General features: G+C 39.7%; 1 protein-coding gene and 1 long non-coding RNA gene across 13 annotated transcripts in view; one reads left to right on the forward strand and one right to left on the reverse strand.

The window, feature by feature from the left end:
* The window catches only part of SEC31A (SEC31 homolog A, COPII coat complex component), a 63,779-nt gene extending 54,448 nt beyond the window's left edge, over positions 1-9,331 (forward strand). For all 12 annotated transcript variants that reach the window (XM_059922744.1, XM_059922749.1, XM_059922750.1 and 9 more), the window contains 5 exons: positions 422-480; positions 1,988-2,251; positions 4,636-4,755; positions 7,186-7,257; positions 8,742-9,331. In XM_059922744.1, the coding sequence (XP_059778727.1) occupies positions 422-480; positions 1,988-2,251; positions 4,636-4,755; positions 7,186-7,257; positions 8,742-8,921 (695 nt within the window). In that variant the 3' untranslated portion in view covers positions 8,922-9,331. The remainder of the gene's footprint in view (positions 1-421; positions 481-1,987; positions 2,252-4,635; positions 4,756-7,185; positions 7,258-8,741) is intronic.
* LOC132365863 (uncharacterized) lies at positions 2,560-7,240 on the reverse strand. Its single transcript, XR_009503282.1, has 3 exons — positions 7,166-7,240; positions 4,105-4,209; positions 2,560-2,599 (listed from the first exon to the last, which is right to left on the reverse strand). It is a non-coding gene; the product is annotated as an uncharacterized LOC132365863 (long non-coding RNA).
* Positions 9,332-14,377: the final 5,046 nt, after the last annotated feature.

Genomic DNA, 14,377 nt, shown 5'->3' on the forward strand with positions numbered 1-14,377 from the left:
CTCTGGGGAAATAGGAGATTGCCACTTTTATTCTTTTTTTGTGTGTTGAATATATCAGAAGCCTTTTTTTTTTAGCAGACTCAGGTGATTTATTTTGTCTTTCTTAGGAGAGAATTGTTTGAAGGTTGTATACCAATATAGACATAAAAGCTTCACTATCCTTAAATTTAGTACAACTCTTTCACTTTAAAAGGAAATAATGTCAAGATATGCTGCTTTCTAAGCCAAGGCCCTGTGATTATTAGAGGGAATGAGTTTGAGAGTCCAGGGCTACTAGTGATCCCAGCAGCTCAGCTGGTAAAACTTCTGTGACAGTTATCTCAGGGTGAAAGTAAAATTTGAAGGTATTATATGATGGACACAATTTAGTTTTCTTCTTTTCAGGATTCTAAAGGAAAATGCCCTCTATTATCTGTTATAGGTTCTCAGAATGGTTGGAATGATCCTCCAGCTTTGAACAGAGTACCGAAGAAGAAGAAGGTACTAGAAAAAGATGTCTATTCAGTTGCCTACACGTGTCCTGTCAATCATGTAGCCACCTGAAGCACACCACACTTCACTGTTCCTTTAAAGGCAAAGCTGACTGACTGATATACTTAATATGTGTATTTCAACTTACATCTTCTAATCCATGAAGGGAAGGAAAGAAAGTACAAAATAGTATGGTGGTATGAATTAAACCCTTTTTAAAAAACAAGATGTAAATTCCCAGCAGATCTTTGCCAAAGAGTAGGAAACAAAATTTCATGCCTCTCAAATGGTTTTTTTTTAGGAGTTACTTTGGTTTTGGGTTCTAACAATAATCATGAATTTGTAATTATATTTTGGACTATTTGTGTCTATCACATACAATATGAAAAGAAATAGCCTTGTAGCAGAGCATCATTTAGATGTTAATAACTGTTGAGAGCTGTTAGAGCATAACTTAAGATTCTTCTTTCCTTCTTTTACCCCAAGCCTTTTTTTTTTTTTTTTTTACTCCTAGTGATTTCTGTCCCCCAAGTATAGTAATGAGAGGCCAGAATATAAAATTGGGAGATACTAAATGATGAAACCGCCCCCCCAAAATTAGGTCAATGATAATCAGAAATTTAATCTACTACTTTGAGTGTGATTGATCATTAAGTAGGTATCACTTAATGATCTAGGAAAAAGGTATTATATCTGATCACGTAACACACACAAACACATATTTGGCATATCTGATCCCAGTATGGCTAGATATAATTCTCCAGACTTTGACATCCTCTTTCAAAAACACCATGGTTTTGGCCCATTATGGGATAAGTGTGGAAGGTAAAGGGGAAACAAAGGTCCAGGTTTGAGCTCCCAGCCCTCTTAGCTAGATTAGCTTTACTTTTATGTTTTTCTCTAGAATTCTGCATAAAATTTCATTTTAAAAAGTATTCTACTGTTATTAAAAAAATTTTTTTAACCATGGAATAGTCTAACTCCCATATTTATTTTTTTAAATTTTTTTATTGAAGTATAGTTGATTTACAGTGTTGTGTTATTTACTGCTGAACAGCAAAGTGATTCAGTTATACATGTATGTGTGTATACATTCTTTTTTAAATATGTTCTTTTCCATTATGGTTTATCATAGGATATAGAATATAGTTCTCTCTGCTGTACAGTAGGACCTTGTTGTTTATCCATTCTGTACATAAAAGGTTACATCTGCTAACCCCACCCTCCCATTCCAACTCTCCCCCAACCCCCTTGGCAACCACCAGTCTGTTCTCTATGTCCCTGATTCTGTTTCTGTTTCATAGATAGGTTCATCTGTGTCATATTTTAGATTCCACATATAAGGGATACCATATGGTATTTGTCTTTCTCTTTCTGACTTACTTCACTTAGTGTGATAATCTCTAGGTCCATCCATGTTGCTACAAATGGCTAACTCCTTTATTTAAAGCTGAGGAGATGTTGTCATCATACCGTTTTTTTCCATACTCTTGGTGCCTTTTATTTCTTTTTAAAGATGCCTGAGAACTTTACGCCTCCTGTTCCCATCACATCACCAATCATGAACCCCTTGGGTGACCCCCAGTCACAGATGCTGCAGCAACAGCCTTCAGCTCCAGGACCACTATCAAGCCAAGCTTCCTTCCCGCAGCCACACCTTCCAGGTGGCCAGCCCTTCCACGGCATACAGCAACCCCTCAGTCAACCAGGCATGCCTCCGTCTTTTTCAAAGCCCAATATTGAAGGTGCCCCTGGGGCTCCTATTGGAAATACCATGCAGGTAACAGTAAATCTGTGGAAGTGGGAGATGGCTCTATTTCGGTATGTTTTCTTAACGTTTTAACTTTTATGATTATACCTTTATTATTACCTCAATTTGATTTCAATTTAGACAACTTAAAAATAATACCTTTTTTTTAAGCTTGTTCATGTATGTGTATTATTTTTCAATGACAAGGCCATATACAAACTTTCTAGAAGGAGCTTATGTATTTACTAGTATATGTTAACAGTAACTTGGCAATTACAGTATTTCATTTGATCTAATCACTAGCCACAATTTAAGATCAGTTGAATCCATATTTGCATCCAACGTTGCTAAGCAGAAGCTGTTTCCAAAGGTTTTTTCCTTTAAAATAGAAAATGAAAATGTAATGAGTTATATATTTTCTTGTGTATGTGTAAGAGCTAATAATATAGCCATATCTTTAGATGGAGATATAAATTTGTGCTTGCTTTTCACATACAAACAGCTAGTTGGCAGGACTCTAGATGATGAAAAATCTATCATATTTCCATATAACTGACTTAGACATACAAAGAGAAACATTTTGATCTATTCATGAAAAGTAAAGAGGTTGGGTCACAGCTCAACATAAGATGAAATCAATTCCTGCCCAAGTATAAAACTAGCTCTTCTGTGTGTTACTGTCTTTGACTCTCTGAAGTCAAACTTGTAAAGATTATATCTCTACCACAAGACTATGTTTTGCGGTTAAGAGATTTCTGCCTAAGGGACTTCTAAACATTGACAGTTGCATTATAAAAACAAGTGTTTTGATGGAGATGGGAGGACCCTCTTCTTTCCACGAGAATATATAAAATTACAAATATGCACTGTTAATTTTTTATAATTACACGTCTGTGGTGTTTGTGAAGCCATCCACTTTTGTTTAGAGCTGGGTGCTCATGCTGTGCTCATCTGGGCCAGAACCCCAGTTACCGCTGAAAGGGAGAGCTGCACGGATGCGTGTGTTCAGCCAGGCCCTAGTGTCCAGCTTCCTCTCCACCTGGATGTCTCTGGGGCACCTCACACTTAACATATCCAGAATCTAACTCATCGTCTTCCTCCCAAACCTAGTCGTCTTTTGGTGTGTCCTGTTTCAGCTAATGGCACCATAACCCTTCCTATTTAATCCAGCCAAAAACCTGGGCATCATCTTTATATTCTTTTTCCTTTAACCTGTTTTTCAGAGCTATCCCCGAGTCTTGTTGATATTACTTTAAAATCTCTCTCAAATCCCTTCTCTAGTCCCTTTTCCAGTCTAGTCCGTGCTACCTTCGTCTCCAGTCTTAAGCAGTGCAGGAGCCTCTAGTTGGTCTGCCAGCATCTACTTTGACCCATCTCTTATCTGGTCTTATCTCCTCATTGCTTAAAACGTTACAGCTTCCCATTGTTCTCAGGATAAAGACCAAAGTATTTCACATTGTCTGGAATCTCTCAGCTCACACTCCTCCTTGCTCGCTCTCTCTGCTCCAGCTACAGTGACCCCCTTTCAGTCCCTTGTATCATGATCCTGCCTGTGTACACGTTCTTCTGTCTGGAATGCATTTCCTCCCCCATTTAACTGGTTAACTCCTACTTACCCTTCTGATATAACTTCCTTAAAGAGCCTTCCCCTCAGTTAAATCCCAATTATGTTGTCTGTTGGTTCCAGTGATGTTAACTTACTCACAGTTGCTATTTTACATACATTTTTGACATTTTAAAACTTTCTCTTCCATCAGCCTGTAAACTCCCTGAGGGATGAGATCATTTCCGTATTGGCTCACCAATACCTAGCCAATGCCTAATACATAATTGCCTAATGTTTTCTATGAGTGAACTAATCAGTCAAAACTTTAAACACTTACACATTCCTTCTTTGTTTTCCCATCTGTACATTCAGTAAGATCATGGTCTCTTCTATCCTCACCTTTGGTGTAATCTTGCAGTTTGATAATAGCCCAGCTAACACCCTCCAAGAGTAAACCAAAGAATAGAAGAACGTCAGGATAAACAAAAATGAGCCAACAAGCAAAGCAAGCAGCCACTCCAACCAGCCAACTTTGTAAATGCCTTGTTCTTTTTATTTCCTACTGGCACAGGTCTCCTTCCCATCAGTTATATAAAATAGTGATCAATGTATGTTCCATAATTAATCAAATACTTTATATCCAATCCTATTTTTGAATAGAAGCTGTAGAAAGAGTACCTGTATATCTTCTACTGAATATCTGATTTTCATGTTTGCTTATCCCAAGTGATTTCACATGTTTATTTTTCATTTGATTTTGAATAGCCTATCTACAAGGTCGTTGGTTTCTCTTTATCACAGATTCAGGGCTTTGTGTATAGGTAACTTCTGGTCATTTCTAGTCATTTTATGGTATTATTTATTCCAGCATGTGCAGTCTTTGCCAACAGAAAAAATTACCAAGAAACCTATTCCAGATGAACACCTCATTCTAAAGACCACATTTGAGGATCTTATTCAGCGCTGCCTCTCTTCAGCCACAGATCCTGTATGTATTTTTTATTTTGCTTAATTAAAAGAATCCCTTATGGAGGGCTTCTATAATGATTGCTTAAAGTCTTACAAGATGTATTTTGAAAGTTTATGCAAAAGTAGTAAAGCTAGCACTTATATATAGTTTGCTGTACATATAAAAACACATTCAACTGCTTTTTACATATAACTTTAATCTTTAAAACAACCTCATGGTAGGTAGGTTTGTCATATTTATTTACAGAGGAGGAAATTAAGGCAAAAAGCAGTTACGTAATAATTAAGGCAGAGCCAGCATTCGAACCTAGTCTGGCTCCAGAATTCATGCTTTCCACCACTATGCTGCACTGAGTCTCATCGGCAAACCTTATGCCTAGCACAAAAATACAACAGAACGGTGAAACTCAGATTTGGGGTTTCTTTCTGAGCTTACATCAGAGCTTTTAAAAGTAGATAGACAATCTGTAACTTCGCAAAGACCTTAAAAATAGTTCAGTGCTTTAGATATTGGAGTCATATTCATAGTCAAAGTAACTGATTTTACTCAGTTTATTAGAGGATGACTGTATTGGCAACAACAAAAGTTCCACAAAGCCAGTTTTGTTTTAGATGAAATTTCACTTTCTGCCAACAAACATTGAATATGTTTATTTAGTCACTGGCCGGTTGTCTGCTTGAAAAACAGCTTCTGGAATTTGTTGTTTCATCAAACACTGAGTATTAATGTGTGCAGCCTTCTGCCCGTCTTTTGGAAAGCAATTCCCTGCACTGCAAGTGTCAGGAAAGCAGAGGCAGGGGAAAGGTAACATAAACCTTAGCGCCTGGCATTCTGGGAGCGATGGGAAGACGAAGCTAGGAACAGAGAACAGGTGAGGCTGTTAAACAGGAAAGTGTACAGTGTCTCCTAGGCAGAGAGGTCCTCATCATACAAAATGGAGGAATCCTAATAAAAATGTGGGAAAGCTCCAGTCTTCCTTCAGGCATGAATTAATGTAAATAGAGGTTGGGAGGACACCTCGTACATGGCCTAGCTTAATAAATTTTTGTTGAGCTTCACCTCCTCTAGGTCACCCTATCACCTTCCTTCTGGTTACCCAGGACCTCTGGGCAGAAGAGAAAGACAAACTGTTCCTGTCACTAGTTGGGGAGGAAGTTCAAATACCGCCCAGGACTTCTGCTGGTAGCTAGGTGGGATTAACTTTGAACCCTCCACAAAAGTCCATCTTAATCAATACTTGACATCATTTTTATAGTATGGCTTTATTCTTATTTCCACTTCAGTTATGTCCAAACAGCACAACGTAATTTTGCAGCACAACTTAGTTTGTAAGGTTATCCTCGATGGCGTCACCTCTTCCGCACTCCTCTTCTGACACACTGACATTCCCTCCTCAAACATACCAAGCACGTGTCAGCATCAGAGACTTTGTACCTGTGGCTCCTTCTGCCTGGAACTCTTCCCCACAGAGCTGCATAGCTCTTGCTCACTTGTTCCTGGTGTCTGCTCAGATGCCCCATTAGCCGTCAGGACTTTCTTACCACGTCATACTGCCAACACTGCTGACCCCCTTACCCCGTTAACTTTTCTTCATGGCACTCACCACCATCTGACATACAATATATTGTTTATTTAGTACCTTTCCCCACCCAATAGAATATGAGATCCATGAGACACAACACTGTCCCAGCATGGCGTGTGGTAGTCACTCGGCAAATATTGAAAAGCAGTGTCACTTTTAAGGCTGTTGCATAATGTAGATATGAAGTTAATCACAGTATAATTTTAAACCTTTACTTTTAGGATAGTTTTCTCTCACTATACATACTTACAGTACTAGGATGAGGGTAGGAGGACTCCTTAATTTAAGAACTCATTTTAACACTTCCCTCTTAATAATCTTAAGCCACCGAAAGATAATTTTCTCCTTTTTTTGGTGTTTTAAAGGCCCAGAATAAGACAGGATTAAATGTACCAAATGTGACTGAGTGTATAAGTAGTACTTTGAGATTCCACAGTTCACCTGTATGTTTGCCTTCTAGCGCCCATCATGTTCATTTTATTTAATTTACAGTAACTGTTAGACCTTCCTTTCTGTAGTACACTGACCCCTTGCTGCCTCAGGTGGCCCTTCGTGTTGCCTGTGCACACAGAGTAGATGGGCTCTCACTCACCTCACGTGAGCTGCAGTCCCCGTGAAATCAGCCAGTGCTCCACTTTGCACCCTAGGAGGAAGGCTCTCACTTTCTTGCCCTCCCTGCCTTAATAGATTACTGATCTCTGTTCTAATAATCTGTTCAAGTTCCTTGGTCCTAGCTATCTCCATTTCTTTATAAAATGAAGCTGTCCAACATCATGACTGTAAGGTTTAGTGAAATGATGTAAGGCAAGATCTTGGGATAAAAGTTACTGTTCATACATAACATACCTGTTTTTTCTCTCCTGCAGCAAACCAAGAGGAAGCTAGATGATGCCAGCAAACGTTTGGAGTTTCTGTATGATAAACTTAGGGAACAGACAGTAAGTTTGTGGGGAAAAGAAGGATTTATGATAATCATTTATTCCTGGTTGCTAGTAAAATAAGTGTCTCATCAGCACTTGCATGTAATATATAGTATGCTTGGGGGCAAAATGATCGTGACAGTTCATAGAATGGGCTTTTCTCTGTCTAAATTTCAGTCACCGGGGATAAGGGGCTAGGGCTGTGTGTGTGTGTGTGTGTGTGTGTGTGTGTGTGTGAGAGAGAGAGAGACAGAGAGACAGAGAGATTAGGAGGGAGAGAGAATTTTTAACCTTTTTTATGACAAAGAGCAGATTTACAAACTGGCCTGTACTGGTCCTACGGTAACTGGCCTTCTACTCATTTTTATATGTCCCTTGAATTAAGAAATCAGGGAGTGGGCAGATACTCTGTTTTCCAGAGACCAAATGTGTAATCTCTTTCATAGTCTAAGACTCTGATCCTTTTCTTTTAGAATAGCTATTGCACAAAGGCAAAGCCAAAGGTAGCCACAAATTGAGCAGATCAATGTGTATAACTATGAAGATGGTTGGCAGTAAGGAGTAAATGCCCTGTGTGTTCTGTTCTCTTGTCCCTCCCAACGTCTCCATTCCTTTCTAGAATTGTTTTGTTTCATTATTGAAAGCACTAGGAGAGAAAAAAAAGAATTGGCTCTTTTTCACATTTTTGCATTTTAGCATTTCTCTTCCCTATTCCCCATTCCCCATATCAATGCCATCAGCTAAAAATAACCATTTGTCTCCTGAGAACCAAACCAGAGAAAGTTGATATAACAATGGAAGTGGCGTGGCCCATGGACTGATCCAAAATAAAGTCTTCTCTGAAAAGTATGGACATGTATGCCAAGTAATGACATGGGGGGAAAAAAAAACTAGAGGTCTTATGATTTTAAGAGATGACAGGATTATGAAAAGCAGTTAAGAACTGGCAAATTGAGTACATGATGAGGACTGTTGCCCTCCTAATGGCAGTGGACCAGAAGTGCAAGGTTTCTATTGTCCACAAGGTTTTAGAGTAAATTGGGCCCCTACTTTGAGATGTCATGATTAAGAATCCTGAAACTCCTTCATGTACATAGGAAAAATTTTTAAAGGTGTGAGACAGTTATCTAACATAATTTAGTTATTTAAAATATTTAAGTTATCTAAAATAAAATAATAAGAAAGCTCTTAAGTGGAGAGAGACATTAACATTTCAACTTGGGGAAGGAAATCTGGCTTTTCTGTAAGAAAATACCTGGCTTATCATACATGTATAATTCGTAAATAATTCCTTACATAAATCATTTTGTCATGGTTCTATTTTATAACTTAAGTGTTGGTTGGTCCGAGATTCTTTCTAGAAATGCTCACCAGTTTATACATTTTTAAAATAATGTTTATTTCAAGCTCCTCTTAAATATCAGGGTTTAATGTTTATAGAGGGTCTCATGGAAAATTCTTCCTTAATTTAATTCTCTCTCTCAATTCCACCTTTATTTCAGCTTTCACCAACAATCATCAATGGTTTACACAACATCGCAAGGAGCATTGAGACTCGAAACTACTCAGAAGGATTGACCATCCATACGCACATAGTTAGCACCAGCAACTTCAGTGAGACCTCTGCTTTTATGCCAGTTCTCAAAGTTGTTCTCACCCAGGCCAATAAGCTGGGTGTCTAAAGGATGGCTTCACTCTCAGCCACTATTGCCGTTTTTCCAAAGAAACATGTTTTAAAAAACGATAAGATGTGGACCAGTCCTCCTTAGCATGTTTCCATAGCAGCCAGTCAAGAACATTTACATGGTTTCTGCAGATATACTCACCTTAGACCTGCTCAAAACCCTGGTGCTTTCTTTTGTTTTAATCTTTGATTGCCTGTGATGATTTTCCTATTCTGCAAATAATGTATTTCCTGGATTATACATAGTATGCTTTCCTGAAGTATTCTGATAAAATATGGTTTTTGAAACCTCAGGTTTACTTTTTGGAGAAGGAGCCTTTGGTTATGTGTAAAGCAGAGCTGAAACTAAATTTCTTTCATGTCCTCCCTACTTCCTCCGTGTCAATCAGATTAAAGTGTGTAATCCTATTTATGTGTCTGTAGTCTTTTTTTTAAACAGCTACTCACAGTTTAGTTTAATCTCTATTTTTTGTGGCTTTGGCTTCACTTTGGTCCTGAACAAATAACTAAATCTAGAGGCTGCTACATAGATGTTAGCAAATATTACTGAAAAGTGGGATCACTAGTTTTAAGTATCTATAGGAAAAGATTGAGCATTTTCATTCTGTAGGATGCATTGAACTTTTTTCTATTAATAAATGTTTTCAATATTCTGTTTGAGTTTTAAGATGGAATTGTCTCCATTTTATATTGAGAAACTTATTCATCCATTTTTTAAAAGTTACTTATTTTTCTGAGGTTTAAGTTCAGAAAGAAAGCTTTAACTTCTGTCAGCCTCCTGAATCGACATATTTTCAGACAGTATTTTCGTCAAATGATTTTATTGTAATCTGTCTTAAGAACAGTGTGGTAAACAAAAGATAATGGTCCCCATAGAATCTTGAGGAGAATTAGATACTAATAATTTTCGTTGTTTAAGCAATTTTACCTAAGTGAGTTGGAAAACTAGAAGATAAAAAGTGTGACTACTGTGAAGACAGGTGCTGTTTCAAGGACTAAGTGCAGTTCATCAGGCATTTTGCAGCCTAAGTGACATAGTTGGCAAGACCCTCTTAATTTCCTTTGCTGGGATTCCCTGCTCACCAAATAAAACCCCTCTTTTAAAAATAAAAATAGGGACTTCCCTGGTGGCGCAGGGGTTAAGAATCCGCCTGCCAATGCAGGGGACACAGGTTTGAGCTGTGGTCCGTGAATATCCCACATGCCGCGGAGCAACTAAGCCCGTGCACCACAACTACTGAGCCTGCGCTCTAGAGCCCGTGACCTGCAACTACTGAGCCCACGTGCCACAGCTACTGAAGCCCGAGTGCCTAGAGCCCGTGCTCTGCAACAAGAGAAGCCACTGCAATGAGAAGCCTGCGCACTGCAACAAAGAGTAACCCCCACTGGACTCAACTAGAGAAAGCCCACGCACAGCAATGAAGACCCAATGCAGCCAAAAAAAAAAAAAAGACATTAAAAAATAAAAATAGTTTTATAACTAAAAAAGGAGGACCTTAATAACATGAATGAGCATTGGAGCCTCACGAGTGGGGTGATATATCAGCTCCCTGGGAGTTTGGTGGTCTGAGTCAGTCCTATGACTCACTGAAGTGGCGACTTGACCTTCTGGACCTGACCCTCGACTGTGGTGTCAGCCCAAGACCCCATCTGAACAGCAGGCTGGCCTCTAGTAATTTTTTTGATGTATTGCCCTTACAGTTAGGATTTGTGTTATGGCTGCATGATTACCTTGACATGACAATGGCATAACTGGCAGCGTTTTACAAAAAAAAACATTCCAAAAGATGAGAAACAGGAATAGGTGGCAGTGGAGCCCTGACCAACCCCAAAGATTTTACAAGTATGAGTATAAACAAACGATTTGCCACTGACATCTGAGCAGCTGTTACAAGTGGATGGAGGTAAGAAGACTTGAACCCAAAATAGAGTTTAGTCTTTCAGTATGAAGATAACAGGAGAATATGGGAAGAGAGCTGTTTTCCTGAAGAAAAGCGAACAAGGAAAGGGGTGCGAGGGAAACTGGTAGGTGGGGCTGGGCGTTGGCTGGGAGACATAGCAGATCCCTGGGACGTGCTTTCTCACACTTCACCTGCTCCTCTCCTCCACTCTGCACATGACCTTTTGGGCTGGATGGGATGGATGTACCTTAGGCCCCGTCTGAGAAGCTTTATGTGTGTGGGCTGCACGGCTGATGGAGGTGCTGGTTCATTCGAATAGTGTGGCAGCAGGAGAAAGTTGGGAACAACCGCTCTGCATCTGACTGTTGAGAGCCCAACAAGCCTGTATATTCCTTTGGATTCAGAAAATTCCCGTGTATGCTGGAGGACGGAAAGATGCAGTAGGATTCCTGGCAACCAGATGTACTCTATTTAACACCTGCCTGAAAGATAAAGGGAGGGATGGTGATCGGTTAACACTTTTCTGATAACCGCTTGTCTCCTGAACCAGATTTGTGTTCACCTAAGAACGACTGCAAGGCCATCTGTTGACTGCTCAGCCATGGTGGAGACTTCATTTGGAATGGACATCTACAAATGCACACATACATATATACGTATGCACCCCTCTTTGTCGTTCAACTGCTGCGGTGGCAGCATTCCCAAATGTCACCCCTGACAAATCTATCAGGGTGTTCATCAGATGCTGAAGAAGTCACAGGCAGGTAGCATCTCCAAGTATTCAGTGAAGAAGGACTGCCTATGCACAGAAGCTCTTAACTGTTTCCTCTAACAGATAAATGCTCCAAATCTTTTAACCAAACTAAATTACAAAGAAAAAGTGCTCAAATTAGCTTTATAGTTCCACTTTTCCTGGCACACTGGTTTTACATACATTTCTGTAGCATCTGCTCTGCTCAGGGCTTTGGTGACCATACCATTCACTCAGGCTCATGTTGAGTAGTGCACCTACGAGCTGATTGGGGTCAGACTGTGCCACTCCTAAATTTCCAGCTGTTTGCTTTCTCTCCCCTCTGGGAGATACGGAATGTGTGGGTTTTAGGGTGTTGGGACAGACCTTGAAAAACCTAATAAAATCAAACAAAAGGAAACAGACTTTGGTTTAACCGTGGTGCATGTTTTTTACACTCTGGATTAATGTTTCCAGAGACCTGCTAAAGTATTTATTTAGCAAACAATGTTAGTCACCTAGTATAACTTTGTATAAACATCATTACTCAGTAATGTCTGAGATCATTTTTTTAGTGGAGCTGCACACCCTGTTGATTTTTTTTAGTCCATTTCTTTTTTTTTTAATAGATGTATTTATTTTTGGCTGCGTTGGGTCTTCGTTGCTGTGCGCGGGCTTTCTCTAGTTGCAGCGAGCAGGGGTTGTTGCTCTTCGTTGTGGTGCACAGGCTTCTCATTGCAGTGGCTTCTCGTTGCAGAGCATGGGCTCTAGGCATGCGGGCTTCAGTAGTTGTGGCACGCGGGCTCAGTAGTTGTGGCTCAGTAGTTGTGGTGCATGGGCTTAGTTGCTCTGTGGCATGTGGGATCTTCGCGGACCAGGGCTCAAACCGGTGTCCCCTGCATTGGCAGGTGGATTCTTTTTTTTTTTTTTAATAGATCTTTATTGGAGTATAATTGTTTAACAATACTGTGTTAGTTTCTGTTGCACAACAAAGAGAATCAGCCATATACATACACATGTCCCCATATACCCTCCCTCTTGAGCCTCCATCCCATCCTCCCTATCCCACCCCTCTAGGTCATCGCAAAGCACCAAGCCCATCTGCCTGTGCTATGCGGCTGCTTCTCACCAGCCAACTATTTTACATTTGGTAGTGTATATATGTCGATGCTACTCTCAGTTTGCTCCAGCTTCGCCCTCCCACCCCATGTCAAGTCCATTTTCTGTGTCTGCCTTTTTATTCCTGCCCTGCAACTAGGTTCATCAGTACCTTTTTTTTTTTTGGATTCCATATATATGTGTTACCATACAGTATTTGTTTTTCTCTTTCTGACTTCACTCTGTATGACAGACTCTAGGTCCACCCACCTCACTACAAATAACTCAATTTTGTTTCTTTTTATGGCTGAGTAATATTCCATTGTATATATGTGCCACATCTTCTTTATCCATTCATCTGTCAATGGACACTTAGGTTGCTTCCACGTCCTGGCTGTTGTAAATAGTGCTGCAGTGAACATTGGGGTACATGTCTCTTTTTGAATTATGGTTTTCTCAGGGTATATGCCCAGTAGTGGGATTGCTGGGTTGTATGGTAGTTCTATTTTTAGTTTTTAAGGAACCTCCATACTGTTCTCCATAGTGGCTGTATCAATTTACATTCCCACCAACAGTGCAAGAGGGTTCCCTTTTCTCCACACCCCCTCCAGCATTTATTGTTTCTAGATTTTTTGATAATGGCCATTCTGACCAGTGTGAGGTGATACCTTATGGTAGTTTTGATTTGCATTTCTCTAAGAATTAGTGATGTTGAGCATCTTTTCATGTGCCTCTTGGCCATCTGTATGTCTTCCTTGGAGAAATGTCTATTTAGGTCTTCCACCCATTTTTTAACTGGATTGTTTGGCTTTTTTTGATATTGAGCTCCATGAGCTGTTTGTATATTTTGGAGATTAATCCTGTCTGTTGTTTCATTTGCAAATATTTTCTCCCATTCTGAGGGTTGTTTTTTTGTCTTGTCTATGGTTTCCTTTGCTGTGCAAAAGTTTTTAAGTTTAATTAAGTCAACTGTACTCCAATGTAAAATAAAAATTAAAAAAAAAAAGAATATCTACGTGTAAAAGAAAAAGCTACTAGAGAGCCCACTCTATCCCAGTTGCTATAATTACATCTTCACGAGGGACAGTGAAGCAGAACACGGATCTGAGAGTCAAAGAGCTGGGTTCTAGTGTCTTCTCTGCCACTTACTGTTGGTCAAACCACCCCATTTCCTTTTGCCTCCATTTCTCACCTGTAAAATGAGGGGGTAGGACTAGATGATCTCTAATTTCACTTACAGCTCTGGAAGTCTATGACCCATCTACCTGTCCCACAGTGTCTTTGTATGTTACCTACAAGTCTTCAGAAGGAACCAAAGACAATCTTGGGATAGTACCAAAGCTTTGAAGAAAGATAACAGAAACAACTCAAGCCTATTTATATTTGGATACCTTTTTTCCTCTCGAAGAGCTGATTGATTTTTCTGAAGAACAATCAATGCAGTGCTTTCCTTGGTTGGAAATGAATAGGTGGGCATTTAAGAAATAAGTTTCTAATTTGAGGACTTGGGACAGATGTATTTGCTTGGCCTTGAGGTCCTTAAGTAGTGAGTCCCCCTCAGCAATGATAAATATTTCCATGAAATTAACCTTTCTACACACCCGTTCCCCACATCAAGAATATGCTAGGCCTTCCCTGGTGGCGCAGTGGTTAAGAATCCGCCTGCCAATGCAGGGGACATGGGTTCGAGCCCTGGTCCGGGAAGATCTCACATGCCGTGGAGCA

The sequence above is a fragment of the Balaenoptera ricei genome, chromosome 5, assembly GCF_028023285.1.
Source record: "Balaenoptera ricei isolate mBalRic1 chromosome 5, mBalRic1.hap2, whole genome shotgun sequence".
NCBI lineage: Eukaryota > Metazoa > Chordata > Mammalia > Artiodactyla > Balaenopteridae > Balaenoptera > Balaenoptera ricei.